The 13988-nt window shown below is 43.1% G+C and overlaps 1 protein-coding gene across 3 annotated transcripts in view; it reads right to left on the bottom strand.

Moving 5' to 3' along the window:
- Nucleotides 1-2078: 2078 nt before the first annotated feature.
- The window catches only part of RUFY2 (RUN and FYVE domain containing 2), a 126627-nt gene continuing 114717 nt past the window's right edge, over nt 2079-13988 (bottom strand). For all 3 annotated transcript variants that reach the window (XM_030203146.1, XM_030203144.1, XM_030203145.1), the window contains 3 exons: nt 7966-8014; nt 7706-7783; nt 2079-3009 (listed from right to left, as the gene is read on the bottom strand). In XM_030203146.1, coding sequence (XP_030059006.1) covers nt 2866-3009; nt 7706-7783; nt 7966-8014 — 271 coding nt within the window. In that variant the 3' untranslated portion in view covers nt 2079-2865. The remainder of the gene's footprint in view (nt 3010-7705; nt 7784-7965; nt 8015-13988) is intronic.

Genomic DNA, 13988 nt, shown 5'->3' on the forward strand with positions numbered 1-13988 from the left:
GTATGAGGGTCTTATGAGGAGGCTGGAGGGCATGATACTGTGTAAATAGTTTGCAATGTCTTTTCAGTGTTCTGTGTATGATTATAAATGTGTTGTAACTTGCTGAGAAGGTTTGGTTGGATAAGTGGTATATAAAATTTTTCATAAATAAATAAAATTTCCCACCACATCCTTACTTGTCTGTTAAAGTCTTGCAGAGATTGACAACATCTTTGTTACGTTCTAAGTGCATAATTTTAATCAACATGCAGCTTTCTTAGATTCAAGTAGACATGGGAACACAAGCCCAAAATGGGAAGCAAAGTTTTTTGCATGAATGACTTTCAGCTGGACAACTGTGGTTTATTTGTTTATTTATTTATTACATTTGTACCCCGCGCTTTCCCACATACAGCAGGCTCAGTGCAGCTTACATTGTAAAAGAAAGCATCTTACATGGTAGAAAATAAAGCAAAACAAGAAAATGTAGGAAGAGTATTATAAGAGTTTAGCTGATGCCATTATAAAATTACAGGACAATAGCTTCTCAAACACATTGGGCCTTATTCACTAAAACAATTTTCCAGCAGGCACAGAGTGAGAAGTCCTTCCAATTAATTAAAATGCAGCAGTGTCTCTCAAAGACATATCTCAAAAAGTTATTAAAATGTCCTTACTCATCCCCTAGAAGTATGTTTTGTATTGTCTTCCTCTAAATAATGATTTCCCATTCTTCATTTTTAGAAGGTTCCTATTTTCTTGCGCCACACAGCTTTATTTTTGTTTTTGTCCTCTCCTACTCAGTTGGAATTTGATGCAAATCAGAGACTAGAAACATTTTAAGATGTACAATGGCGTACTATTTATACTTAATCTATAAAAATTTATCTTAAAAGTACACAAAAGTTTAAGAAACAGATGCAAAAAAAGGGCTAGCAGTTCAATTTATTTCTCATTCAAAACTTTGACCAAGAAGGAGGCAATATCAATTTAAAAATACCAATTTTCAAGCATAGCTTTCCTCCTTTTGTTCCGAGACCAGCAGAAAAGAGGAAGTTTGGATGTGATGGCTCTTAACTGGGTTCATCCTAAGCAACTATCAGCAGCATAGTCGAAAGAGAAGGATGCCCATCTTCTGACACAAATTGGGAGATAGACATCCTTCTCTCAGGGTCGCCCAAATCTGCATAATCGAAAGCCGATTTTGGGCGTCCTCAACTGCTTTCTGTCGCGGGGATGACCAAAGTTCATCGGGGCGAGCTGGCAGTGTACCGAAGGCGGGTCGGGGGCGTGGTTAAGAGATGGGCATCCTTGGCCGATAATGGAAAAAAGAAGGGCGGCCCTGACGAGCATTTGGCTGACTTTATTTGGTCCCTTTTTGTTCATGATCAAGCCTAGAAAAGGTGCCCGAACTGACCAGAAGGCCACCAAAGGGAATCAGGGATGACCTCCCCTTACTCCCCCAGTGGTCACCAACCCCCTCCCACCCAAAAAAAATTAAAAAACATTTTTTTGCCAGCCTCAAATGTCATACCCAGCTCCATTACAGCACTATGTAGGTCCCTGGAGCAGTTTTTAGTGGGTACTGCAGTGCACTTCAGGCAGGCGGACCCAGGCCCATCCCCCCCTACCTGTTACACTTGTGGTGGTAAATGCGAGCCCTTCAAAATCCACTCTACCCACATGTAGGTGCCCCCCCCCCCTTCACTCCTTAGGGCTATGGTAGTGGTGTACAGCTGTGGGGAGTGGGGTTTGGGGGGCTCAGTAGCGAAGGTAAGGGAGCTATGCACCTGGAAGCAGTTTGTGAAGTCCACTGCAGTGCCCCCTAGGGTGCCCGGTTGGTGTCCTGGCATGTCAGGGGGACCAGTGCACTATGAATGCTGGCTCCTCCCACAACCAAAAGGCTTGCATTTGGTCGTTTTTGAGATGGGCGTCCTCGTTTTCCATTATTGGCAAAAACCGAGGTCGTCCATCTCAACATGTAGGTCGACCTAAATGCTGAGATTTGGGCGTCCCCAACCGTATTATCGAAACGAAAGATGGACGCCCATCTTGTTTCGATAATACGGGATGTCCTGCCCCTTTGTGGGGACGCCCTTGGAGATGGGCGTCCCCATTTAGAAATGCCCCTCCACGTAATTCAAATTTTCCCCAGGATTTATTTTATTATTCATTTTGGGGCAATAATCAAATATTTTTATACAGGTAAATATTTTTATGCATGAAAACAGAATTTGAAAATTGCTCCCTTTGAATGCAAGCAAAGTATGTGTGCTGAGTGACAGAATGCACGCTTTTAGCCGCACAAAAATGAGTGGCCCTGAAGACAGAATTGGGCCAGGCACAGAAAAGCAGCTATGGGGATTTTGTTCTCAAATCTTTTCATGTACTTTCTGGAAACTGTACAAGGGAGTTTCCATTTGTATACATAGATGAGTGCAAGTTAGGTAAGGAGTACAATTATTGCCCCTCCCCTCTTTTGACAAACATGTTTTACTTTTTTGTTTAGATGTGCAATACTTGAAAATACCTGCTATGGTTTTTGGTTTTCCAATGTGCTCCATCTACACAGAACTAGTTTACACACCTAACCAGCAGAGTGACTATAACAGCAAGAGACAGCACCTCTTTAACTTAAAAATGCACCATGTTTAGAACTTAGATTTCAAAACCTTGTATGAGGAAAGAAGAAGATGGCTACTTTACTGCATAATACTGAAAAAACAAATCAACATTTTTATGTTCTGTTTTTTGGGTAGGGTGCATTAACATGATCCATTATTAATAGTTCAGTTCTTTATCTAGATCTCCCAAGAGTTCGAGCAGCTTGTTAGCAGACTGCTCCCCATGTAAAAGCAATGAGAAAAAGAATTGTAGTTAAGAATCCTATGCCAAGTGAGAGGAACATCGCTGTAGCAGTAACGCATGGCACGTATCACAGACTCGGACAGGCTTCGGGGAGGAAGGCAGAGGCAGTTCATTATCTGAGCAGGAATTGCAGAAAATTTCGCCACAGTTTCGACAATGATGCTAAAAAGTTAGAAATAAAAAAGTATAATAAAAGCAGTCAGTTATGCCACCCTACTAAATATTTTATGTAAATCCTGTCTATTGGAATACCTTTTTTTAGTTCAAATCTTTTTATTGAGAACAGCAATAATAGAAAGGCATTAGAATATGCATATTTCTGTACATGGATTATGTCAAATAAGGCTATTGTTGCTATGCTGTACATAAGTCTGCAAAATAAGGCACCAAAAAGTATTAATTTTACAACCTGCCACATAACTAGATTTAGTTGGAATACATATAAAAGTGATGGGTTTTGCATGTATGCATTTCCTTCTAAAATTGCTGTGTCATAAATGCACAACCAGTAGTGGCAGGCTGCAGAGGAGGCATAAATACCAGGGCCGCATTTTGATTAAAATTTAATTGCACAATTAAAATATTTTGATTGTGCAATTAAAGTTTGTTTAGTTACTAATTTATCTATTATTTATTTCCCTCTGCAGCTCCTTGTGACTCTGGGCAAATCACTTAAATCTCCATTGCTCCAGATTCAAAATAAGTACCTGTATATAATATGTAAACCACTTTGATTGTAACCGTAGAAAGGCAGTATATCAAACCCCATCCCCCTTCCCTAAAGAACTGATAATCTCCCTCCCTCCCACCCCCAAGATCCAATGTATCTCCCTTTCTCTTCCTTCCCTCTTCCTCCAGGTTCATTATCTCTTCCTCCTTTCTATTGTTCAGCTCCTTTCTCCCCTCTACCCTCATGAGTAGCAACACAAACTTGGTGGTGAGCAACACAAAGTTCTTTTTGTGGCTGTTGGAGTTTACTGCTTTGGCAGTAGCTTCCACTGGTGACCCCTCCAGTTCTGCTTGCAGGCCTGCAGCTCACAGGGTTCAGCTTCTACCCACTCTCAATTCCCTTCTCCCCTCCCTAGTCTTTCTTCAAGGTGGTCTTCTGTTGGTCCTTGAAGCCAGGTCTGAAGCTTTCCCTCTGACCCACCCTACCCATGCAAAAATAGGAAGTGATATCAGAGAAGGCAGAAAGAGCCAGAGGGAAAGCTTTGGAGCAGACTGCAGGCAGCATATGTGCACCACTGCTGCTGCTGGGGACTAATAGAAGACCATTTTTAAGGTAGGCTGACATACGGACCTCTCTCCCATTCCACTCCCGGAGAGATCCAGCACACCCTAAACCACATTCATTGCAGAAACAAGGAAACAAAGAAACATGGAGTGACATCCCTCAGACAGCAGGCACTCAACCCCCCTCCCCCCCACCCCCCATCTGTGAGCAGGTTGAATCCTGGTTGGAGGGAAAGATGCTGGATCATGCTGAGGACAGGGGTCGGGAGAGGAAGAGAGCAGAAAAAAAGGGCTAGCAGTTAAATTTAGTGCTCATTCAAAAATTGAGGAGACAGGAGATGCTGCAATGTGATTAAATTCTTTAATCATGAGTAAGTTTTTTTTTAAAGTCTTTATTGAAAACTGAAAGGCAGGAACACACACAATGTGACCGGGCAGGCATACAGTACAGCAATAACAAGTACAAGGGTAACAATAAAAGTGGACTGCCCCCGCGTAAGGGAGCACACACTACCTCAGAACATCACCTACATCGAAAATTTAATTGAATGTATGGACTCAAACCCAGATGAATCCCCAGCGGACAGATTCTGGACAAGATTCGCTCTCCTCACCACTGAAACAGTCAATCAAGTGACTAACAGGTTCTCCAAGACTCACTGTAAACTGGATACCTGCCCCACCTCTCCACCACCCAAGCTGCAAAGGACTCAAATACAAATCAACCTATTCATCCAGCATTTCCTATATAAGCACACAACTATGGAACGCATTATCAAGCACCGTGAAAACAACAAACAACCACCTAAAATACCGGAAATTACTAAAAACTTACCTGTTCAAAAAGGCATACCCTAACGATCCAACTTAAATGCCTTAACCCTGCAACACAACGAAACCAAAGCTCGTACTGGACATAACTTAACTCTTCCCCCTTACGATTCCCTAACGTGTCTGTAACACATGAACTGTACTCTACTACAACATCACTCTGTATTTGTTCATATCGATATTGGCGATCACCTGTACGGTACGATGTAAGCCACACTGAGCCTGCAAATAGGTGGGAAAATGTGGGATACAAATGTAACAAATAAATAAAAGATAAATAAAAATTTGAGCTGCTTTCGCTGATTTTTTTCCAAACATGTACACCCTGGAAGCAGAGGCAAATGAGAGGGATATCGACGATATCTGGTAGGCATATCATTGGGCAGGGTAACTTGGCATGAGGCTGACCGTTTGGATCGCCCCATTACTACAGAGGAGGGTCAAGAACGCGCTCCGGTCTATGAAGCCTGGAAAACATCCTGGCTTAGATGGTTTCTCAGTATCTTTTTACAAGTGGTTTCAACACTTCTTGTACGCCCATTACTGAGCTTGTTTAACTCATAGGGGGATGGGATGGAGTAACCATACATTATGCGTTTGGTAGGGGTGACACTTATAAGAAGGGGAAGGACCTGACGAGTTGTAGCTCCTATTGAACCATCTCCCTTTTAGTAGAGTATACCAAGATTTTTACACGGGTCTTGGTGGACTGGCTTATGGACCCTTATTGGTGCATTTGGACAAATTGGGTTTTGTCCAGTCGGCAAACAGGAGACAATATTTGGCAGGTTTTGAATATTATGGACAGGGCAAGGCGCATTCACCAGGCCTTGTGTTTGCTTTCGGTGGACACAGAGAAGGCTTTTGACTGGGTGTCCTGGTCTTTTCTGTTCCAAGTGTTGGCCCGGTTGGGATTGGGGCCCTGGTTTTGAGGCTGGATCCTGTTAATCTTTACTCATCCATTGGCCTGTGTGAAGGTGAATGGGTGTTAATCGGAGCTATTTGAACTTTTCAGGGGAACTAGGCAAGATTGTCCCTTGACCCCCCTGCTGTTTGCTCTGCAATGCAGCATCTCCTCTCTCTCTCTCCCTACCTACCCTCTCCCCCACCCCAGCCACTAAGGACCTTTCCTTTCTCTCTCTTCCCCAATACAGCATTGTCCGTTTGTCTCTCTCTTTCCCCACCATGCAGTATCACCCCTTTCTCTTTTCCCTTACCATCCAGTATTGCTGCCTTCTCTCCATCAAGCAGCACTGACTCATCTCTCTCTTCCTCCTTACCATCCAGCATCATTCCTCTGTCTCTTTCTCTCTCTCACTACCATCCAGTATTGCCCTATATCTCCTCCTACACACCACCATCATCCTATATCACCCCACCTCTTTGTCTCTCTCTCACTCTCTTCCCTCAATCCAGCATTGCCCCATCTCCCCTTCTCTCATCACCACCACCATCCAGCACTGTCCCATCTCTCCCCACCACTATCATCTAGCATGGCCCTGTCTCTCCCCTGCACCCCAACCATCCACTGTGGCCCCATCTCTCTCCCTCTCCCAACTACCACCATTGCCCTATCTCCCCCCTGCACCCACCCAACCTGCATAGCCCCATTTCTGCCCCCTACCCATCACCACCATCCTGTATTGCCCCATTTGTCTCTCTTTCCTCCCCACTCCTCTTTGTTTACACACATGGTCACTGAGCTGCTGCTTTGTCCACTCTGCCTGGTGGTGACAGCAGCAAACTAACTAAATGAAGACAGGCCTTGTGTGATTTCTGGGACCGGCAGGACAATATCCTCATGTCTGCCTGCCTTCAGTTAGTTGCTGCTGTCGTCGCTGTGCACAGCAGCCTGGCAACCATATAAGTAAACAAAGAGGGCTGGGGAGGAAAGAGAGAAAGATGGGGTAATACAGGATGATGCTGGTGGGTGGGACGGGCCATGATGGATCGTTGGGGAGTGGGGAAGAGATACAGCTATTAATTGCATTAAAATTTGAATGCATTATTTGTGTTATTAACATGATAAATGTGCAACCCTAATTAAGACCTAATTTCACCATTGCCTTTCTTTTGAAAGCATTATAGTTTTTTCAAACAACTAGGGGAAGAGATGTACACTGTGTAGAAGATCTGATTTTGAATCCCATATGAGGCTGGCAGAAATCAATACACAGGAAGGCTGTTTTGGCTTAAATTATGCAGGCTGATTAGACGTGTAGACTTTGACAGGACGAGACCAACAATGAAAGTTGTGGCAGCCTTGCCTTCAGGCTAGTAGTACATATAAAAATGGTGAAAAAAATCCAAAATGAGAGAAACCTGCCTACCAAACACAACTGAGTAGCCTAATGGTTACAGCAGTGGGCTGAGACCCAGGGAAGTCCAGTTCATATCCCACTGCTGATCCCTGTGATTTTTGGCAAGTCACTTAACCCCTCATTGCCTCAGGTACAACCTTTGATTGTAAGCCCTCCAGGGACAGGAAAATACCTACTGTACCTCAATATAAACTGCCTTTAGCTACAACTAAAAAAGTGTGAACTAAATCCAAAATCCATTTCCTTTTCCCCTTACATCCTGCACAAATCTTTGCAACTGTACTTCAAACAGGCACAAAAATTAATTCTATTTTAACGTATTTGAAATTCCACCTTTACTTCTGCAGCATAAATTATCCTTTAAAACTAAGGTTGAAGCAAATGCAATCTCAGTCTAGCAATCTGAAAAGGAAACATTCCTGTGCCTTAACATTTTTGTTCCATGCTGCTCAGAGAGAATACACCTCACTCACCTTCCTCCGGGAGAGAGAGAACTCCTTCTCACACAGCTTGCAGTGTGACGCTTCCTTGTCTTGCAGCCAAACCTGTCCCTGGTGAGACAAGAAATGTCATTATTTCAACATCTTGTAACTTATTTCTTTACATTTATTTGAGTGTATTTCTCACTCGCCTTTCCAAAATGATGTAAGAATAAAAGAAAAAATCAAATTCAAATTAATAAGACAAAATATACATAGCTACATTAAAAATTACGTACATTTAAAATACTAACCTGTAATGCCTTGTTTGCTTCCTTTATATCTTCTATTTTAAGCTTTGATCTAAACAGGCAATGAATAGAGACAAGATACACATTATTTAGATGGCAACTGATATGAAGAATTTAGCTGATTTTCTGACTCAATACTAGTACTATACACTGCCACAGAAAGGGACCCGAGTTTGATTCCTGTATCAGGTCTTCCACATCCCTGATCAGCTGGGGATGGGGAGGGAGTGTTCATAGCCCATGAGAAGACAGGATTTCATGTTCCTGAACAATGACAAAACCTGGTGACTAGCTTTAGAACATATGATACAGGGTTCTGAAAGGTGTCCTGATGTATGGCTCCTGGCCTCAGGACTGTTGCACCAATGACCACACTATAAATAGTGGGAGCCTCTATTAAAATGGGAGGGGGGAGGGGGAATACCCAGGTAGTTCTGAAGTTTGTGATACCATAAACAGAGTATTAGTTTTGAAAAAGCTGGAAGAAAAAGGAGTGAGGAGGAACTACCATGTTGAAAAACAAAACAAAAAAACGAGGAATCTGGGGCTTTTCTCCCAGTCTCCATTTTGTGTCTATGAGAAATGAACTTGATGAGTCAGGCCACCAATGTTAGAAAATTGTAACTGTTGAGATATTTTAGATTTGTAAACCAACACTGAAATTTGGAAAGAAAATTCTGGTTTCTTGTTGGGTATGTACGAGTTGAACATAGTTAGAAACACATACTTTAAAACCTCTTCTTTTGTGTGGTTGATGTAAATACAACAACTATGATGTTATATTTAGGTGATGGAGGGGCTCATTTTCAAAGCTAGACTTACAAAGTTCCATAGGTTACTACTGGAACTTTGTAAGTCTAAGTGCTTGGAAAATACAACTTGGAGTCATATAATTATATCACGACCTACAGAGAACACCTTATTATTAAGGCATAACACAATTATAAGGGCAATTCAACAAACTAGTTGCTCACATTTACATGTACATTATGTGCATAAATGTTTAGAAACTAGTATATATGTGCTTGTATGTTAGCATGCTGCCTAAGCACTATTTTGTGCATATTGCATAAGTGCAAGGGGGATGTACACAGGAGTGGAGCATGAATGGAAGAAAGGCGGTCCACCTCTTACATGCACAACTTTCAGAATATTACATTTAGGAATGTGTGCTTATGCCAGCTCTATAGTGAGGGCACCTATTTATTTATTTAATTAATTAAAAACATTTGTTATACTGCTCTTCAGTGAACATATCAAAGTGGTTTACATTATCAATAAAACTACATAAAAACATAACAAGATGAGTTTATCTTGTTTGGCAGACTAGATGGACCGTTCAGGTCTTTATCTGCCATCATTTCATTTACTAAAATACAGGAAAAAATACAGGAACGTAAGACCTTTGAAGTCAGAATGATTGAATATTTTGACACCCAACAGACAGGACTTAACAAAGATCTGGGTTTTCTAGCCCATTATAAACCATAAAATTGTATTTCTCTGTTTATCACCATCCTCCCACCTACCTACACCCATCCTGTTAGAATATCAATGAAATGCTTTGATGTCCCCATGCATACCTCCTACCCACCCCCACCCCACCCTGTCAGACTGTCAAAGTAATGCTTGGATGTTTCACTTATATATACTATCTGCTACCACATTTGCTTATTTCCGATCTGACGAAGAAGGGCAACCTTCGAAAGCTAATCAAGAAATATATTAAGTTATGTCCAATAAAAAAGGTATCATCTTATTTTCTTTTCCATGTTTTATTTTGTTTGATTTCTATTGATAACCTTAAGAGTGGACTAACACGGCTACCATACCTCTCTACCTATTTGCTACCTCAAAATGCTATCAGCCTCATAAGTTACAGAAAATCAGACTCATAACTTACAGAGAAACATAAGGGAGGGTATGTATAAAACAGCAATTCAATCCAAAAACATAATCAATACCATGTTTGCTAGTATTCTATAACAGACCTAGGCATCTTGGTTCCATTATAGAACAGGCTCCCACCATTTGGTCTTGGAGAGCCTAAATGGATGCGCCCAGTTGAATTGCCTCTTATATGGGCAATTCTATAAAGTAGGTGTTTAGAATACTAACATATACAAATGTAAATGCCAATATTCCACCTAAGCAGTATTCTGTAACTACATGGACATCTTGATAGCGTGTAGCTGTTGGCCAGGCATATACATAAGTGAAGTCTGGGTGGGGCACAGATGGGGCACACATTTACATGCATAATTTACAGAATTCTGTTACACACACACCCCTTCCAAAATTAGGCACAAGCATTTACACCAGCACTATAGCTAATGTTAAGTGCTTGTGCTTAAGCGCACATACACATATATATAGCTGGTTATACAAATCTTCTATAAAGGAAAGTAGATGTCTACCTTCCTTTATAGAATATGTGCCAATCAGGCATCTATAAACAGGTGCACTGTTATAAAATTACCTTCCACATGTTTGTGAGGGCTTGTGAAAAAACTGATACCTGTTGGCTTGGCTTACTTAGCCAGGAGTGGGTTACAGGGACTGTGATTTTTTGAATGGTCCATTATGTGACTGTTGACTTTTTAGATTCAAAAGGTAGGGGAAGAGGGTAAAATGGATTGGAGTGAAGGAAGGAATGGACAGAGTGGATAGAAAGGGTCCTGTTGTTGGAAGGGAGGGCCAGTACGACAGGTGCGGCTTGTGGGCTGATGTATATATCCCTCCACCATACACAAACACAGCTAGGTTACTCACCTGTAGCAGGTGTTCTCCAAGGACAGCAGGACAAATAATTTTAAATGTGAGTGATGTCACCGACAGAGTCCTGCATTCTGTAACTTCTAGAAGCCTTTGGAAGGCCCCCATTGCGCATGCCTTCCCACCTGCCCAAGTCACATGGGACCCGCAGCTGGAAAAAAAAGCATAAATAGTGCAATTCCTAGGGAGGTGGAAGGGTATGTGAGAATGCTTGTGCTGCTGTCCTTGGAGAACATCTGCTACAGGTAACTTCACTTTCTATGAGGACAAGCAGAACATAGTATACTCACATGTGGGAATCCCTAGCTACCAGGCCCACCGAAAACAAGAAACAACAGTCAATAGGGACTTGCAATGGCAAGACCAACCAGAACCAACAATTCTAATAAATCTAATAAATAAATAGCTCTGTTGTGAAGGTGAACAGAAAAGAATGGGCCTAGGAGAGTGAAGTTGGATGCTATACTCCAAACAAATTCTGCAGAACTGTCTGACCAAATTGACTGTTGTGCTGGCTATTCTGCTCAAAGCAATAATGAGATATGAATGTGTAGACTGAAGACCAAGTTGCAGTTCTGAGCATCTTTTCAATGGAAGCTGACCTCAAGTGAGCTACTGACAGCATGGCTCTAACATTGTGAGTTCTGATATGAGCCTCCAAAGCCAGCCCAGTCTGGGTATAAGTGAACAAGATGCACTCTGCTAGCCAACTGGATAAACTGGGTCTGATATTCAGCCGGCGGCAGGCATTTGCTGTCTGCCGCTGGCATTAAATCCAGATATTCAATGCCGGCCATATTTGACAACCAATGTTGCATATCTGGGTTTATTTTGGCTGCTAAAAAGTTAACCAACTATGCTGATATTCAGCGCTAACTGGTTACCTTTTCAGCAGTCAAAGATAGACCTGTTAATTAAGCAGCTTATTTTGACTGCTCAACATAGCTGATTAGGTGCTGAATATCCAAGCCTAACTGGCTAACCGGGATATTAAGCGGGAGATAACCAGTTATCTCTTGCTGAATATCTGTGGTTAGGCACTTAAACTCTATTTAACCGGCCAGGAGATGTTCCTGGCCAGTTAAATAGTTTTGAGTATCAGGGAGGTATGTTTACCCCATCCTGCTTGGGTCAAATGAAACAAAAAGCTGGGTGGACTGTTTATGGGCTTTAATCTACTCCAGATAGAAGGCTAAGGCTTGCTTGTAGTCCAAGGTGTGTAGTGAACTTTCACCAGGATGGGCATGAAGTTTGGGGAAAAATGCTGGCAGGACGACTGACTGATTAAGATGGAACTCCGACACCAACTTAGGAAGGCACTTAGGATGCGTGCGGAGAACTACTCTGTTATGGTAAAACTTTGTGTAAGGTGATCAGCTACTAGTGCCTGCGAGCTGAAGTGACCGCACCAAAAATTAAGATCTTCCAGGTCAGGTACTTCAAATGACAGGAATCAAGTGGCTCAAAAGGAGCTTTCATCAGCTGGGTGAGGACGACGTTGAGGTCCCATGCCACAGTTGGAGGTTTGACGAGGGGCTTTGTCACCAGCAAACCTCTCATGAAGCGAATAACTAGAGGCTGTACAGAGATGGGCATATCTTCTACACAGTGATGGTAAGCACTAATTGCACTAAGGTGAACCCTTATAAAGTTGGTTTTCAAACCAGACTCAGTGAGGTATAGAAGGTACTCAAGTACTTTTTGTGGAAAACAAGGGAGAGGATTTAGGGCCCTACTTTCACAGTAGATGGCAAATTTCTTTCACTTAAAAGTATAGCACCTCTTGGTGGAATCTTTCCTGGAAGCCAGCAGGATTCTGGAAACATCCTCAGGCAGTTGAAGGAATACAAATTCTACACTCTCAGCATCCAAGTCATGTGGGCCAGGGATTGGAGGTTGGGATGCAGAAGAGACCCCTTGTTCTGAGTGGTGAGAGTTGGAAAACAGTCCAATCTTCATGGTTCTTCGGAGGACAACTCCAGAAGAAGAGGGAACCAAATTTGCCTCAGCCAGTAAGGCACCATGAGAATCATGGTTCTCTGGTCCTGCTTGAGTTTCAGCAGTTTTCCCCTATTACAGGGATTGGAGGATAAGCATACAGAAGACCTTTTCCCCAACTGAGGAGGAATGCATCTGATGCTAGCTTGCCATGTGATCTGAGTCTGCAGCAGTACTGCAGGACCTTGTTATTGAGATGAGTGGCAAAAAGATCTACCAAGGGGGTGCCCCACTGTCGGAAGATCTTGGGCAATGCCCATACTTAGAGACCACTCATGCAGCTGCATCACCCTGCTCAGGCTGTCTGCCTGACTGTTGTCTTTCCCCACCAGGTATCTGGCTTGGAGTACCATGCCATGGCTGGTGGCTCACTGCCACATCCCGACTTCCTTCTGACATGAGGGTTAGGATTCCATCCCCTCTGCTTGTTGACGTAACACATGGCAACCTCATTGTCTATCTGAATTAGAACAATTTGGACTGACAGACGATCTCTGAAAGCCTTTAGAGCATTACAGATTTCGCAGAGCTTGAGGAGACTGATGTGAAGCTAAAGAGGTGCTGAGAGAGGACCTGCTGAAGGGAGGAAAACTTCACTGGTGTATCTTACCTTCCGGAAATTGCATTCAACCTTGGGAAAAGGTAAACTTGGGGCTGTATAGGTAATTCCAGGGGCGTAGCCCAGGCCCGCCCAGTGCCAGCCCCAGCTCCCATTGCCGGCCACTGCTGCTTTTCTTGTTGAGCAGCAGGGCCGGTGCTACAAAAAGAAGAAGCGCTAACGCTAAGGACAAAAAATGTTTAAAAAAAAAAAAGCGCGGCACCGGCAGGCACTGTCTAGGCAGCCTTGAGGCATTGGCTGCTGGCAGGGGCAGTAACGTAAGGGACGGGAGGAGCCTGCGAGCCAGCAGCCAATGCCTCAAGGCTGCCTAGACAGTGCCTGCCGGTGCCGCGCTTTTTTTTTAAAACATTTTTTGTCCTTAGCGTTAGCGCTTCTTCTTTTTGTAGCACCGGCCCTGCTGCTCAACAGGAAAAGCAGCAGTGGCCTGCAATGGGAGCTGGGGCTGGCACTGGCATGCAGGGCAGGCCTCGAGGAAAAGAGAAAAGAGGGAAAACATGGAAGGATGGGGAGAAAGAGGGAAAACAGATGGAAGGATGGGGAGAAAAGAGGGAAAACAGATGGAAGGATGGCAGAGAAAGGGAAAACAGATGGAAGGATGGCAGAGAATGAGGGAAAACATGGAAGGATGGCAGAG

This window comes from Microcaecilia unicolor, chromosome 5, assembly GCF_901765095.1.
Source record: "Microcaecilia unicolor chromosome 5, aMicUni1.1, whole genome shotgun sequence".
NCBI classification, from domain to species: Eukaryota; Metazoa; Chordata; class Amphibia; order Gymnophiona; family Siphonopidae; genus Microcaecilia; species Microcaecilia unicolor.